Here is an 18,010-nt window from a genome sequence, read left to right on the forward strand (position 1 = left end):
AATCAGCTGGTAGCATTTTGAACACCCTCAGGGACAAGCAACAGAGCTTGCACTGATACTGTGCCAATGGGTTAGCTGAAAGTATGAGAGCACTATATAGAGAGTGAAGAACCTCTGAGTATGATGTCACTACAGCAAAAAAAATCACATTATGCAAAACATTCCATTTTAAAAAAACATGGTTTTAAACAAATACATTAATGTTCCCTTCAGTAGGAAAGGATGAAGTAACTCCCTAGACTCATCTAGCGTTCCTCCGGTGGTATCTTGAAAATACATTTTGTTGGGGTTTTTTACTGTAATAGATATTATAGAAACCTTAAAGACAACTGTATTACTGGACCATGTTACAGGATTAATGGTGCAAAAATGTACAACAATGAACCAGGTCTCAGTATGTGAATTCATGTTTCTAAATTAAAATAATTTTCCCTTCTTCCAGTACATGCTCACATTTGCCAGCCTTTAAGTTTCTAAAGCGCTCCTTCCCCTCTTGGCAGCATCCTGATGATGGTACTGGTGATATTGCAGAGAAAAGTACAAGACTTTTGCAGCCCTCCTTCTACAACATGAAATTTCGGATCTGTCAAAAGAGAGTACCTCTGTGGCTATCACTGACATCTTGGCAGCAAGAAATTTTAAAAAAGACTTATTGACTCACATGAATACCAATGGAAAACCAAAATATTTTATTAACAGAAAGTAATTCCTTTGTAAAAGTGCATACACATACTGAACAAGGTATGGAATTTCTGGAGGAGGTTTGTCATAATAGCCAAGGCAGAAGAGGATAAATGATGCCTTCCTTTTGACCTCTCCTGGACCTCTTTCTCTAGGTTCTGTCCCATATTGTAATGGGAGAAAGAATACCAACAATGGTAATTTTGGACATATAAATTATATTGAATGAAACTTTCATTTGGTGTAAATGGAATAAGTTTGACTTAAAAACCCAGCATAACTCTTTTCAGCTTTCACCAAAGACACTGCTGAAGTATCTTTTTTCTTAAGTGGAGCCTACCAGTTCTCATTTGACTGACTTTCCCAGCATGAGTTTCTATTTGCAGATATTTTGCACACATTTCCTTGACATTTAACCTTGCATTGTTTAATTTGGGACTGGAGGTCAGAGTTCGGTTTTGCTAGGCACATAATCTGAACAGTGGACACTAGGGATGGCATTATTTTAAGTGTCTTCTGTTTGTGTTGTTAAACTTTAGTTCATTTTGCTGAATCCCTAATTTGTTTGGAATGTACATCTACACATTAACATGTCCATACTAAAGTATTCTGCAGTATGCTAGAATAAGGGCATGCAGTAATGGTACCACTACTGAAAAAGGCAAGTTGGAAAAGCAGTTTGCTTACATTCCTGTTTTTTGACAGACTTCTATTGCAAAGAACAGCATTATAGGAATCTGATCAAAGCCTTTGAAAGTTGGTGAGAATTTTCCCATAAACTTACTTGGTATTCATTACATTATGAATGAAATTGATGATGGAATGATGTAATATTAATTTTCTGCCATGAACTGCAGAAGTAGTAGAGGTGAAGGAGATTTTTTGAGAAGGTTGTGACATTAATTTAGTACTGTTGGTTTTTACCAAGTAGCCTGATCACTGTGCTCTCCCCAGATACAAAAGCAGTATGTTTGGCCTCTGCTCCTCTAAGCAGTATCTGATAGCAACTAAAGATGCAAGAAACAAATACAAGAATAAAAAATAAATTATTACAGTTAACTGGAAGAAATTAACTAGCCCAGTGTGGAGTCAAGCCCCATTCCCAGTCCAATTTCAAGATTGCTTCAAGCACACAGGATGGAAAACTTGACGACGGTTCAAGTTTTATCATGTTCAAATCCCCAGGCATCACAGACAAACATCACCTAACAAATTTGTGTTGATCCTTTATGAAAATCCCATTATTTACAAAATAGTTTGTTTGTGGTTCCTGGACTCTGTTTCTGTTGAATGGCCCTCAAGGACAGAAAAATTGAGACAAAGATTAAACACCAGGCTGCAGTTGAAAGTTGACAGATGATTTAAGAAACCTTTCCTAAAAGTAACATCATGCTGCTTGTGAAACATGTCTGGTTTTCATCTTTGCCAGCTACCAAAAAGTCAGGCACTTATTCACAAAGGCTTCAGAAACAGCAAGGTCTATTCCCCTCCAGTCCCTCTTCTTTAGTAAGCTTTTCACACAGACACCCAGCCTTTCCCCTGAGTGCACATCTGCTGCTGTCAGGCGGCGTGAACTGAAATCCCATGAAGCCACGAGACCGGATAGCTGGCAGTGCTGAGCAGGTATGCAGCCGTGACTTCTGCAGAATTTATACCTCCAGAGTGGGGCACAACTGTAGAAGAGTGGTCAAAAGCTAGAAGAGGGTTAGTCTGGGATTAGTCAGGACAGACACCTGATAATTGCGGTGTAGGACAGGGCAAGAACATGAGCTTTTACGCCAAGATGGATAATTGAGAGAGGAAGGGAGAATTCTTCTGAAGTGGAGGACTTTTGGTGATCCTTTTAGATTTTCAGAGGCACTTAGATACAGCCAGGGAAAAACTACTCTTTTCAAACATGAATGCTGACACTGAGTCAACAGCAGGTTAATTCAACCATGTAATTTATATTTTAAGACCCAAATCTGAGTGATATGAATGTTTAAATAAGCAAACATAGCCTATTCAGCAAAGTCTCTTCACTTTCTCCCAAATGAAGCACCTCTTACATTTGATTTTTCAGTGTGAGTTCTACAGATGGCTAAATCAAGACATCAAAATATTTTGAAATTTACATATAATTAATAAATACAGTTTTCCAGTCAGAAATCCCCAGAAATAAACCAGAAACCACTGGTTTACTATTTGTTGTTCTCCCTGAAGAACTTTGTGTTTACGAAATGCCAGTGGCTGTTTTCCTAAAAAAAAAAAAAAAATACAATGAGGTAATTAAAAAAATGAAAAAATAATAAAATTAATTATTTTTGTTTGTGTTTTGCTGGTGATTCAAAAACTCCATCCATATGCTTATAAATGAAAGAAACAGCTATGAAGGTGCTTGCTTGTTCATTTTTACTTGGAAGAATTACCACTATACTTACCTCTAATACAGTATGGAAACCACTCCTGTGAGAACACTTCAAGCAATCATTTTCATCCTCCTATAAACTGGATTTCATTGGCAACCTGTAAATACAGTGTGACACTAAGGATGTGGATATAGGTTTAGAGGACAGTAGCTGGGAACTGGAGTTCTTTAGTGTACCCTGCTCTTTTCACAAGATACATATTTCTCTCCAACCTTGGGCAGGGTAATTTTATTCTCCCTGGATACTGAAAGCCATATTTTAGGCTATATTCTATGTCTGAGAGGGAAGGATCAAGGACTTACATTATTACATTTATATATAGATTAGTCCAGCTTGACTCAGATAGAGTAAAATTAAATTAAAAGCTGCTTACCTGCCAGCTCCTTCCTGTCAGCAGGCAGCAAGGAAGAACAGAAATGGCATTTTCTTCAAGTTCTACCTTGTTACTTACCTGTCATATGCAGTAGGTAGGCTCAGGTTGTTTTATGATTTGCTGTTGAAGAGAAGTGGCAAACCATTGTCATAATGGGAATAAGGAGGGAATTTTGATCCTGGCACTTAAACTCCAAGTCAAATGTCTGCTGAAAGAGTAGGTTTGCCTAGGGCTACGGGGTAGACTGCCAGAGTCTGGCCTCTGGTATGTGCTAGAAAGAGCTATACACCTAATGACAACACCTCGAGCAGTGCTGAGTCTCACAGCACCCCTGAGGCTCTGTGGCGAGGAGCTGTAGCCAGCACCGCACCCGCTGAGACACAACATCACCTGCCTGACTTCTTGTTTGCTCCCAGGATGCTGCTCATCCGTGGAAGAGGGAGATAATAAACCTTCAGCTCTTCTGACCACTGAGGCTGGGATTCCTAGGTATTCCCTAGGTGAGTGGAAATAGTGGAAAACTAGAAGGCTTTGGCTTCATTTTTCACATGAAACAATCCCCAAAATGTCTGGCAGGTAGCAACTCAAAGATTCAAGGACTAGTGAGAGATTTAAGAAGTTAAAAAATTTTCCCTCTGACTTCCCCAGGTGAATAGGGATTTGCACCCTTCACTACAAGATGCGGGGACAGAGATAAGCAATATATTCTGATGTACGAACTTAAAAAACAGTAAAAATAACTTTGTAGATACCAACACAGAAAGTCTGAAAACTGTACTGCTTCTGAGAGGGACAAAAGAGAAAGTAATTTAAAATATATATATGAGCATTTGGAAAGACACACACTGAAGGTAGAATTATCTTTACATGGCATGCTTTCAAATCCTGTGTGTTTTCTGAGACTGCTTTTGTTACAAGGATCTTAATGAAAAAGTAAAACACATTTTTTGCCCATTCATGCCTTTGCTCTTCATTCCAGAAGAAACCCTCCAGATGTGAAATATCTCACAGGTTTGCACAGAAGCTAGAGAATGTAAAAATGAGTGTAGCCGCAATGATGCAACCCTAAACCTCTACAAAGTGTTAATATCATCCCAGGATCAGATTCAGATGAGGCATTGTAATTCAATGACTTCAATTTCTATGATCACAAAGCACCAGTGCTTCAGAAGCATCTTTTTTTACTGTTATTTTGTTACTATAAAGCACTTTACCTGCACAAAGAATTCCCTCAGTCATGTCCACTCAGTTTAGTACTTACCTGCTTGGACTGGAAAATGTGAAAATCCTGTCCACATGACAGATTTGGTTCCTTTGTAGTCTTACTCATCTTCTCATAGAATACATGATTTTCAGTGACTTTAGCAAAACTTACTGAGAAACAATTTTTATTCATTCTTAATAAGCATTTCTATTTCAGTCCACTGCTTGCCTAATCTCTCTGCTCTATACTGTGCCATGGCAGAGCTGTTATTTTAGATAAGAAAGTGCTTGGCATAAGCAAGCACAGTAATATGAACAGTAATTACAGGTACCCAGGCCTCCCAGCAGCATTCTTCCAAGTGCCAAATGTCTGTGGTTACCTTCCAGGTACCCACAGCCCCTGTCTCTCCTGACAGCAACACTTCAGCCAGACAGTCACTGCCTGACAATTTATCAGTAGTCCAAACTACAGGAACCTGACTAACTGGGGTTTTCCTGCAGTCCAGGAATTGAACTGGATCATTCTTGTTAATCCCTTCCAGTATGCTGTGGATTCTATAAAAGCAGGTTGGTCTCAAATGTATGGACTTGAGGTGAGAGATGCTTAAACAAGTACATGAAGCTGTGGTACTGCCTTGTGCAATGTATATACCAGTAAGGAAACATACAGGAAGGGTAATGCAAGGAGGGGGAAGGCTCACTGTTCATGCCACTTTATTCAGAGGCAAAATTGTCATGACACACCTTCCTAAGAAATCTTTGCCATGTGGTTCAGATTATATTGCAACATTTGGCTTGAAATGACCCATACTACTCTGTTGCTGTGTGAACATGTTTTATCTGATTGAGTACAAAAGTTGTGGGAAGAAAACCATGCCAAACACTGAATGTTTTCCAGGCATTTCTTTGCAAGGCGTGGTGTCATGCATAACAACAAAGACCAAATCTCAGTTTCGGAACAGCAATGGCTTAAAAGGAGAAGTCTCTGTCAGTATTTGCAATTAAGACTGAGTTAAATATTTTCTCCTCCTGAAAGATTGCAAGCTTTTGACTTGAAACATGCCTTAGTAGAGTGTCAACCTTTGCTTCAATCACAATGGCCTACCATTTGTTCTCTTTTTCTCTCATCCCATGCAAAGTCACCTGGCTAGGGTTCATTACAGCTATTCCACATGAGATGATACTGTAATACAAATAAAAGTGTATTTTGTGTATCCTAATTGTCAGCCTGAATACCTGTACTAACCAGTACTAGAGAAGTGGCATTCATAACACATTCACCAAGGACTTGATTCCCTGATAAACTAGTTTCAGTATCTTCTACGATTTTGTATGTGGAACTAGAGTACTGCATCCAGTTCTAGAGTCCCCAGCACAGGAAGGACATTGACCTGCTAGAGTGAGTCCAGAGGAGGCAACCAAGATGATCAAAGGGATGGAGCACTTCTCCCATGAGGAAAGGCTGAGAGGATTGGTATTGTTCAGCCTGGAGAAGAGAAGGCTTTGGGGTGGCCTAATTGCAGCCTTCCAGTATCCATGGGAGCCTACAAGAAAGACGGAAGGAGACTTTTTAAAAGAGCATGTAGGAACAGGATGAGGGGGAAATGGCTTCAAACTGAAAGAGAGCAGGTTTAGATTAGATATTAGGAATAAATTTTTTAGTGTCAGTGTAGTGAGGCACTGAAATACACAGAGTATTTGTGGAAGTGTTCAGGATCAGGTTGGATGGGGCCATGGGCATCCTGTTCTAGAGGAAGGTGTCCCTGCCCATGGCAGGTTGGTTGGAACTAGATCATCTTTAAGGTCCCTTCCAATCCAAGCCATTCTATGTTTATATGGTTCTTCCAAAGAGCTGGCACTTTGCAGCTTGTTACTGCAGTTTGGTACTACAGAAATGTTTCTATTCAACATTTCTAAAATCGGCATTTAACCAGCACAATAATTAATTGCTGTTCATAATACTTGTATTTCTGTGGGGTTATCTGAACTGATAGCGTGCTGATTGGTTTCTGTATTTACACATAGCATTTTAAAGGTTGCCAGGGAAACCTGGAGCACTCTTTTTGGAAGAAGAGAATCCAAATTAATTGTGCCAATCATGATTTCTAAGTAGCTTTGCAAGTGATCAGTTACATAATTTTGCTAAGATAATAGAGCCTTTAATATTTATTATTATGTTCCTAGCATTTACTTTAGGTAAAAAGAACAAGTCTCCTCCAACACGGCACACTTGGAGGACTATTGCACTTTAAATGTGGTAATCAAAAGAGCATGTTTTATAGAGCATTTTTCGTAAGTCACGACAGCGAGTACAATGTTGCTATGGATGATCTTATTACTGATTCATAAAACTGACCTTTAAAAATTAAAAGAACAAAAAAGCTCCATTTTAGGGCAGTAGTTGGGATTATATAAAAGTGGTCAGGCCTTTGCCTTGGACCCGGACGATATTAATATGCCAGTATCAAAACTGTGATCCTGAACCCCCTGTGATCTGCTGAAAGGTCAAATGGCTCTTCCCTCCCTTCCTGTAATCCCTACCTGCTGATCTGCCTGCAGCAGGCTACCCCTGGCTGGGGAAAGATGGAAAGCAAGGAAACTTGTGGGTTGAGATAGACACAGTTTAGTAAGCAAAGGAAAGAAAAAGAAAATAACCCAAAACAAAACTAGTGATGTGAAGACAATCATTGAGCAGTGGCTGTCTTCCAAAATGAAAAAAACCTCACTTGTATTTTTTAGCTGAGCACATGTTGTGTAGTGTGGGATATCCCTGCGGTTAGCTGGGGTCAACTGTACCAGCTTTGTCCACTTCCAGCCTCTGCCCACCCCCAGCCTACATGCTGGGAGGGCAGAACAGGAAAAAAAGAAAGCCTTGGTGCTGTGCAAGAACTGCTAACAGCCAAAACACAGTGTGTTGTCAACAGTGCTCTGGTCACAGATCCACAGCACAGCACCCTACAGACTGCTCTCAGCACAATTAACTCCATCCCAGCCAGAGCCAGTACAGCAAAAATATCTGACATATGTAGGGAGGTAACTGTGCCTCTCCAAAACTCTCACACTGTCCTGCACGTAGTTACAGCATTCAGGAACAGGAATATTTGGGCTCACCTTTAGAGAGATCCAAGCCCTCCTTGTGGATAGCACCCACAGGATGAGGACTGCAGGGTATTCTGGTGAGAAGCATTCATCACCTGCCCAGGCACTGTGCAGAAAACCTCCCCTCCTTCATGAGTATGTAAGCAAATTGTGAGGGAAGATCCAAGAGGCGTGGGTGCCCAGCTGGGGCACATGAGCCCACACTGGGTTCCTGTACGTCTTTTCAGTGGAGAACAAATATATAAGCAAGATACAGTAATGGTCACAGTACAAAGTTACATACCTTCTCTGACTACTAGATTATTTAATACAAAAGATGGTGGATAGCTATCCCTCATTTTTCCTCAGAGGAAAGTGTCTGCCCGATGCTCCCAGCTGTGTAGTGCAAGCACTGGCTGCACCTCCTCTGCAGCCTGAGCAGCCACCAAGACTCATTTCAGGCAGCTGCTCTCTGCTAGCTGGCAGCAGCTCCCTGTTCAGCAAGCTTGAGATTTCAAACCCTGCTTTGAGGTGTCTAACTCAACAGGCACCAGCCAAAGAAGTTCAGTCCAAGATCTGTAAAAGACCTATAGCCCTCTTGAGCAGCATCTGGAGGCCAGGCAGGATATACCCAGACACCCAAAGCAGCAAGGCACACCTGTGTTTAGCCAACTTTGGAATACAAGCTTACCTTCAATAGTGACCTAGCCCAATCAAGCCAGGTTATAATCTCTCTTACAGTCAGGTATCATTTCCAAAAGTGAACTCTTTTCTATGCACTTCCCTAGAAGTTTCTGACAATGTTAATTGTTGTTAGATTTAAACTGTTTCAAAATGACTTCTGCCCTCCTGACTGCAGTTTTGCTCAATCCAGGCCACAGCAGAAGTGGCTAAACCTCCTCCCAGCCCAAACCCTGCTATTAAGTAACAGCATCTACAGACATAGATGCAAACAGACGACAAAATAAACAGTACAACACACTTTCAAACCACCATGTAACTGAAGGACCTTGTGACTGCCAAGTCCCCCAAAGTTCAATCACACTGACACGTGCAGTGCATATACCACCTTTAGTAGCTGTTTCAGGAAGCAGGATGGTTTCTGAATGAGAGTATCCCTTAACAGTCACCCTGGCAACAATTTATTCAGAAAATAGATTTAAGCCATGGATTTACAAAATCAGAGTGTTAAATCTTTTGTTATGGGTTACTTAATGTAACCCATAAAATATAATACTGACCTCTTTCAATAGTAGGAATTGAAAAGCAAAAATTAAATACAAATGTGGTTTTCTCTTCTCACAGGCCTGACAGGTGCCCACTTTTCAAACTAGGGACTGACCCCCTTCAGATGTCTACACGCAGCATGGAGTTCCATGCTCCATGTTTTATTCCTTTCCTTCCAGAAAAACTCCTTCTTCTTTCAGCTTGTTGTTTTATCCCCATTTTTCAGTTGCAGACAGCAATTTTCTCTTGGTTTATACATCAGTTGGACTGGGACTAATTTTACAATTGTGACTCATCTGTCACAGGAGGACTGTTCTGTGATAGGAGCTCTCAAACATATCTGCAAAACCAAATATATATGATAGGACCTCTCAAATATTTCTGCAAAACCAAATAAATATGCAAATAACTATGAAAATAAGTAACAACAAAATCAAATAACCAAAATAATGTTTAAGCAATAAGCAATTGCTTCTGGATATTTTGGGCCAGATTAGGCGATTTACAGTCTGTCATGAAGAAGGATTTGACATGAATACTACATTGCCTTTGGAATGTAGTAACTGACTGAACAAAACATCAGGCAATATTGAAGTGTTACATACAAAGCATTGCAGTCAAAGGAGAGGCAGTGAATATGACCACTACTTTTCTTCTTGTTGTTTCATTGTTGAAACAGAAGAAAAGAGTGACAATCAAGATAAGAGGAACTGGACTTTTGTCTCTTTTAATCATCTGTACTTAGCCAACTTTCATTCCTATTAAGTAAAACTTACCCTGGTAACAATCCCCTTAAATGCTGTGAAATAAATAAACTTTCAAACGGAGAGTCTTAAAATTTCCCTGATAATTTCATGACTCTTGGAAATTTTAAGATCTTTGAAACAGACACTTTTATACAACCACTTTTATACAACCATAAATTAATCATAACTTATCACAACAGAACCCATCAAGATGAACTCAGTTGACTTTAATGTAAGTGTAATTTCTGTTTCTGTAGGTGCTCCATTACAATTGTTCTGCATTTAAATATTAGTCAATCATCACTCCAAATGAAGTCTACCCTCACTTTTTCTCCCCAGTATAAGTTCTGGCCATACATAATGTGACTTGAATGTTGAGAGGAATGGGTATTGCTGCTCTGTCTGTGTCACTAGCCTGTACTATCACAAACACACAACTTAGGATTTTGTATCTGGTCAGTCAGATATGAGTATCGTAAGCAGGAAAAGTTATAGAACACAGCCAGCTAAAAGAAATTCTACATTTTGCTTAAGTAAGAAGAGGTGAAAGTGTCTAAAAATGCATTTTTTAAAAAAATCCCACCCTTTTGCAGAAGGAAATAATGTTGCTGTAGCATTGACCAGAGAATGAAGAAAATTCTGTGAAGGAAAGATGCTTTGGCCCTATAATTAGACATGGGGATTTTAAAAATAGCATAGCTGTATTTTAAAGCAAAAATGGCAAAAAGGACTTCTTTTTAAGCAAGGTCAGGGTTTTATTAACATAGAATATTCAAAAGGTGCTAAATATCCTCATGATCTCAGCCATGATAAGTTTCATGACAAATCCTAAGCCATTTATGCTACTAGTTACCAGTAACGTGTATGTAGTTCTGATGGACTCATAGAGATATCAGTAAAACCTCAGTGCTGCATCTCACACAGAGAGAAAAGCTACCTAAACAGACTAAAATAGTTCCCTGCTGCAGGCAAAGGAGAACCTGCAGAAGGTCACTCTGCAGGTGCATGTTGGGAAATTTACCACAGGAAGGGGCAGGGAGAAATGAAGGAAATTCAAACACACAGAAATTATGTTCACTGTATGTATCATACTCATGCAACAGCCTTTTGCATTTGTAATACAGACTGCCTTGGGGAAGTTGGGAGAAGAGTTTTGCAAGGAATGAAATTGTTCTTTCAAAAGATAAAAAAATTACACATCAATGATAAAGAGCATTGAGATGACAGAAATCAGTTACTTGTTCATATTCCACATGCTCCAGAGACATATCAATGCAGCACAGATTTAACCACTTAACCAAAATTCTCTATAGCTATAGCAACTGCACAAGCATACCTCTCCTGCTAAATCCACAGCTGAAAATAAACATTTTGTCATTCTTCTAAAATTTGCATCTTTGCATTTGTGCCCTTTAGTATTTCCATAATAAACTGTCTAACATGACAGTTAGAAAAATTCATTAGCAACGTGTGCATTTAAATATTGATTAACGTGTGCGTGTGTGGGCAGTTTTTATTTGGTTGTTTGGTTGTTTGTTTTGAACAGGTTTTGGGGCATGTTTGTAAAGAAAAACTGAAACCTGATTTGGCAACACCGATTATAGGATCTATGAATTTAAATGACTTTGAGTAGGACTAGGTCCAAAAGGACATGACCATCTTTTCATCTGTAGAAATTATTTATGAGATAATCCTAACTCTTTTTTCTGAAAACACTGAAATGTCTGGTAGTCAAAAGGTAAAAGTGGAAATCATCTCAGTTTTGGTTTCAAGGATGTATGGATCAGTATTATTTGAATAAAATAAGGAGCTCTAAGAGAGGCTCAAGAGCAATCAGAAGTAGAGAGGCCAAGAGGACTGAGCTCTGTTGTTTTGGTAGCTACACCACTGGTGTTTAGCAACTATTTTACCAGCAATAAAGATCTTGGATAGGTGCCCCTGGGTTTTAATTCTTCAGCTGAATTCAGTAAGTACCCTATTCTAATGTAACCAAAACAGTGGCTGCAGGAATTCAGTTTCCAGCTTTTCATTCCCCTGCCAGGAAACTGTTTTTCTTTTTTCCCAAATAGCTGAAAACAAAAAAATCAGGAAAATATTCAGAGAATGAAAATGGTTGAGGTAGAGAAGAAGGTAATCATTTACATATGTGCATTGAAAAGTTTTGAAAATTAGTTTTGGAGCTCTGCTTGCGCTTGCATTTCTTCCCCACTCATTGTTGGTCTCTAACAGTAAACTTTGTTCAATTCTGTCAGAGCCAACAGGAAAACAGTAGAATATCACCCAGCAGATTCAAACAGCAGGAAAACAGCTTTGCCAAAAAATAAGTAAGTAAATAAACTACTTTTTAAGTCACTGATAAATAATATAAATAAAAGTTTTATTATTGATGTGTCCATGCTATTATCACACACCCTACTCTAGTACACTCTTGTGTGGTTTACAGCCTGTTCACTGAACAGGAAACCACTCAGCTTCACCCTTTGCTCAAAAGCTGCTGCTAACTGAAACTATTTTGTAATTGTTAAGAGTGGGCTAGTTGGAACTCAGAGGTTTGTGTTGGTATTTTCCAAACTTTAGGCAATTCCAAGTGTGGATGCTTAGATGTAGATAAAATGAGTGTGCATTAATGCAGTCTTAATGTGATCCCTGGTCAAATCTTCATTACAAAATAACTTTTTATGTTGCTTCTGAATACTAAGTAGTGCTACTGCAAAGATCCACAAATGTTGCTGGACAGGCTGATACAGAGCTATGGTCCAGTGGGTAAAGAGAATCATGGTAAGAGAATCAACACCAGAGAAAGGGTTTTATGGTTCTTCCACACCCAATACATCTCATATATTCTCTATGGGAGAGTAATACCAGGATGCAAGAATACCACACCTGGACTAGAGGAAGTGTTATCCTGAGCTGGCAGAATGGGAAGGGAGCCATGTGGAGTGGCACAGCTGCATGTGGAAACGAGTTTTATCTCCTACCTCCCTAAGGAAACTCATCCCTCCAACAATACACTGAATATGCTAAAGCATCAAGAAGGCTGTTACAATATTTATGTCTAAAATGAATGTTTGCAAAATGAGTAGAGCTCTCTGCAACCAACTTGGAGCTGTAAGTGAACAAAAATGTAAGGTTTGACCCAAGGTTTTTGAATTTCCAAATCTGCAAAGTCATTTCTCAAATGTAGATATTATCCTTGCAGTTTTCACTCATTAATTTAAACTAAACTCTTTGAAAAGTTTCATAGAATATTGGCAATTTCTATTATTTAATTAAGTGGATATTTTTTTCTATTTTTATTTATTTAGATCTTGCCCAAACATACGTGAAGTAATGAATCAGAATATACGTCTGAAAGGTAAAATTCTTTCACTGCTGAAAAAGGAAGTACTATAGCACGTCTATTTAACCTACTTCTTACTCAGAGCTAGTAATAATCTGTGACAGATCTGAACATTTTAATATCATAAAAATTTTAAATGAATTGTAAGAAAAAATTAAAAGTAATGGATACCCACTAAGGGGATACCAAATAATGCAGAAAACAAAAAGGCGTTTACTTCCAGTGTGCCCCCAAAAATTTTTGGTTTCTTGATGGCATACACTGCAAAAAGCCATCAATAAGTTACTCTCTTGATGGGGACTGAAAATATTACTTTCTAGAAAGCAGCTGAGGGAACTTTCTTTTTCCTTCTGCTGCTACCTTTGAAGATCTCTCCTCTTTTTGCTATTTGCTGTTCCAAAACAACAAGACAATGACACAGGATTTCTAAATCTGTTTCCATGACAGATTATGGTCTGTCAAGCAAGTAGCAAGCATGTGTTTAAGCTACATTAATTTCAAAAGTGAAACACTGCACTTATTTAAATTGCTGGTAAATGACACCGTAGTTCACAACTGTAGCTGTGCTGAGACATTTAATGCAAAACATATAAAATTATCTAACTAAAAAGTGGCACAACTGGCCAGATAAATTTATTTCCTGTACCATATGTTTATAGTGTAATGTGAAGTTTGCTTAAATGCATTCAATATCCATATAATATAGAAGATTTAGGGCTAGAGAAAGCACTTCTGGGAAAAATAAAACCCAGCAATCAATCATCTAACTGCAAATCCTTTCTTTTCTGTGGATAGGTGGCCTTAGCACAAATACCCACCATAACTGGTATTTATTCACATGCCTTTTTCACATCTCTGAAGTGAAACCTGCCCAGTCTTTTACTTGGTACTCTAATTAAACCTATACTATTCAGGAAGTTTCTGCCTGTTTTTCTAGCCCCTCGGTAGGCTTGGGGAATATGTCTGTATACTTGAACAGGACAAGGTTTTCCACCATAATTTTGGGCAAGACAGTAAAAAAGTGACTCTGAAAATGTCTATGCAGTTCTTCCTTGAAGCATTTCCAGCTTCAGGCTTTTTTCTACTGAAGTGGTTAGGACACACCATGAGGATCACAAGGTTTATTAAATCACAGCCCACAATTCTTTATCACTTTCTGCCACTGGCTGAAACACGACAGTGACTGAAAAAATAACACTGTGCATTCATAGATTCAGGGAAGCCAATGGGAACAGATTTACCTTCTGCTATTCCACATAAAGGGCTATGTTTTTGATGTTGGATTTTCATGTACAAATTCCTAAACTGTCACCTTTTTAAACAGAACTTTTTTAGGTCACCATGAAAAGCAGTCAAGGTTGCCACAAAATTCACACACTCTTTTATTCCCTTACAAATTAAAGAGAAGATATTTTTTTTCCATTTTGTCCTTTGACGTCAGGCATTCTCTGTCCACTGGCAGAAACACACCCACATGTATGCCATAGAAATAAAATACCTTCCTATTATTATAACTGATAGTCTCTATTTATTAATTTCACAGGCAATGCAGCAAAGCAACAAAAAATTTTCAGACTGAATAAAATATGATCTGCCCCTAGAGCTTGAGGACTGAAACCTGATTTGGCAACACTGATTATAGTGTTGCCTACTCTAGCCAGTGCCAGCTCTAAATCTTTAGCTTGTAGTGAAAATAAAAATGATGCCAGAAGGTCCAGCTGATTGCAACTACCTGGCACAAAGATTCTGTCCTCTTTCATCCTTGTTCAACAGCCAGTGCAGCAAAAGCCAGAAAATTTGAAGATGTCCCTGCTCATTGCAGGTGGGTTGGGCTAGATGATCTTTAAAGGCCCTTTCCAAACAAACTAGTCCATGACTCTATAATAAATTGGATGTTCCAGGGTAATAGATAGATAGATAGATAGATAGATAGAAAACAGCAGAAATAGTCTCCCCTTAGGTGTTAAGCCTCTGCAACAGTACCTCTTCTAACACCTGGACAGTGTGCAGCACTTCATATTCTGAAGGCCTGATATGTACAGCAAGGCTAACAGAGTGAAATATTCATCTTCATTATAAAAATTATATTCTTAAGTAACAGGAAGAGTGGTTTCTAGCTGGTTTGCATTCCTCAGCTAGCACAGAGGAAATATTTGGGCAGTGACCTTAGGTAGAGGGCACACCCACGGAAAAGCAGCACCAGTGCTGCTCACTCCATTGGTCCAGTGCAAAGGAGGCCTAAGAAGAAAAGCAGAGGGAAGGCTGGAGTTTATCCCAACTCCAGTGATTCATGCATAACAGAAGAGATGATAAACTGACCTGGACATCAAATTGTAAACTGATATTGGATAGCAATACATCACCCCAAAGGCTTGTTGTCAAACAGTCCCCTTTTAGCATTAAGCCATGAAATGCATGGGTAATAGCATTGATGTTTACCACTGTTATTCATTTTCTATTGTTGAGCATAAAACAGCGACTTTTTTTATTTTTTTAGAAGTACAAAGGCTGAAAATTAAGACACTGCCTTTTTATTTTTATCCTGGCACCACCTTTAACTGGGTTTACTTCTGGTTTGCACCAGTATAACTAAACAGAAAATCAGACAAGTAGCTTGAACGAATAAATCTCCTTCCCTCTCCCCCATGAATGATCCTCCATGCAGAGATTAAAGTACTACATATACTGAATAAATGAACATTCAATGCCATCTGCTGGGGTATACAAAAGTATGCAATACTAGGCTCAAAGAACCAGAGCAACAAATGCAAAGAGAGTGTTTAGGCAGAAACTTGCTTCTTTCAAAACACAGATGTAAGGGAGGGTTGTGGGATCCTGGCTGTCCTTTATACCCTTCTGCCCTGGGATACAATTCCTGGACAAGAAGTAGTTCTGGCTTTAATTCTCTCCTTAGCACAAAAGTGTTTCAGTGCAAAATTATCCCTTTCTTCTAAGCAGTACAGCATGATGTAATTATTTGTTATTGATTGGTCTTGGTAGAAGGACTTTCATGCTCTACTTTTGAAATCAGGCCATTACGTAGCCAGAGATGCAAGATTGTGAGGTTACAGGCAGCCTAAGAAAGGATTGAAACAGTCCAGAACAAGAACACATACTGGGCAAGGTCATACCATGGCTGTTTTGCACCAAGGAGTCACTGGATTAAATGCGTAAATCGGGTTATGCGCAGAGCTTGGGAGTCTGTGCCCACCAGCTCTTTGGCTCTGTAGCTCATGCCCTCCTGGCAGACAGGCACCACTGAGAACAGTTTATAGCCTGAGAGCTGGAGTGTTCTCAGTTTGGGCATTGTCTTCTGCTACTAAAAGAACAAAACATGTTTCTATTTGCAGAGGGATTTCCAGACCAGGAGTCCCACAGCTCTCACAGTTCTGCATCAAGAAGCAAAACTCAGGGGAGAGAGAGGAGTGGAAGCACATCCTTCTTTGGGTGTTTTTGGTGGGCGGGCTTAGACATGCTCATGGTCATGAATCCCATTTCCACACAGCTACTTCCTCATGCACTGCATAGGTCCACAAACTCATGGGTGGACCTGCTTCATGTCCTTTTTTCAGTATCTCTAAAATGCTGTAAATAAATACTCTAAAATCTGTGGCTGGCAGATTTTTATTCCTTATATATTAGCTACTGTATAGTTTACTACAGAATGGGACCTGCTGAGAGTTTTTCTCCATTTCATACAGAAAACAGAACTATTCCTGCTAACACCTATCATTCTGTAAGTACCACATGTTCTTCCTAAAATTTTACTTTTCTTTCACTTCCTGATGTATATTAATATTATCTTGGCTATAATACTAACAAAAAATGCAATCATCACTGGTTTTTAATGCAAAATAAGGCACGAAAATTGTGAAATATAGTTGAGAACTTCTAGTTTGTTTTAGTGGGATCTAGACTGGAGAAGTGACTCACTCACTCACCAATTCTCCATTTATGGGCTAAAATACACCTTTATCATAAGATCAGGTGAAAATAACAGGAGTCAAGCTGAACAAGTATGTCAGTCATAAACCTCAAGGTTAAATATGTAAGTGATACAAATGAAAGCTGAAAAGCAAACAGTACACATTTCAATGTCTTTCTATTTGTATCTGAAAGCTGGGCTTGAGTTTCAGTTCAGGTGTATAAGAGTGTAAATACCTTTTAAATCACAGAAAGATGAAAATAAAGCACAGGTCTGTGTTCAATAAGCAAGTTGGGCAAATAAAGGATAACTAAAGAAGTTTGATGTAATCACTACTTTGACTGCTTCAGACTTCACAGAAAGATTAATTACAATCAGATGCAATATGGGATTAATACCAAATAGAAGGCAGCAACAGCACAAAGAAGAATGGGGAAAGAATGGTCAGGAGAATATTTACTTATGCTAAGACACTTAGGGAATTATTTAAGAAATTTCTGAGACATTAATTAATTATCTTTGGGAATTCTGCAATAAGTCCTGAATTCCTAAAAGGATGGAAAAGAACAGTGGTAACCACAATTTCTTCCAAGAAAGAAAGCAAATCCTAGGACTTATTTGGTACCTGGAGAGATTATTAACCATAGTCAATCTGAAAGCATCTTATGGAAAAAATAGGTCTGATTATGTAAAGAATTGTTAATGTGAACCTGAAGAACATCTCATCAACTCCTTAAACTAAAAGTAATTTCCTTTTCAATAGCTATATGAATACCATAATGAGAAAGAAAACAGTAAATGAGATATATCTTGATTTTTGTTAGGCTTCTGATATTTTCCAGAAGAGTCTCACAAGTAGACACCTGGAAACCTGGTTTAGATGAAAATGCATGAAGTGTTTGCAAAATTGATTGAAAAAATACCCACTCTCAGCCTAGCTGACAGTAGTCTGCTACTGAACTGGAAATAGTTGTGCAGAGAAGAGCCTGAAAACCCAGGTACCCTGCAGGGGTCTGTCTAGGCTGTGGT

General features: G+C 38.8%; 1 protein-coding gene across 3 annotated transcripts in view; it reads left to right on the forward strand.

The window, feature by feature from the left end:
• The window catches only part of CLNK (cytokine dependent hematopoietic cell linker), a 57,317-nt gene that overhangs the window by 14,523 nt on the left and 24,784 nt on the right, over positions 1-18,010 (forward strand). For all 3 annotated transcript variants that reach the window (XM_017727621.1, XM_017727619.1, XM_017727620.1), the window contains exons 3-5: positions 11,969-12,040; positions 13,022-13,071; positions 16,758-16,792. In XM_017727621.1, coding sequence (XP_017583110.1) covers positions 11,969-12,040; positions 13,022-13,071; positions 16,758-16,792 — 157 coding nt within the window. The remainder of the gene's footprint in view (positions 1-11,968; positions 12,041-13,021; positions 13,072-16,757; positions 16,793-18,010) is intronic.

This window comes from Corvus brachyrhynchos, unplaced genomic scaffold, assembly GCF_000691975.1.
Source record: "Corvus brachyrhynchos isolate BGI_N302 unplaced genomic scaffold, ASM69197v1 scaffold80, whole genome shotgun sequence".
NCBI lineage: Eukaryota > Metazoa > Chordata > Aves > Passeriformes > Corvidae > Corvus > Corvus brachyrhynchos.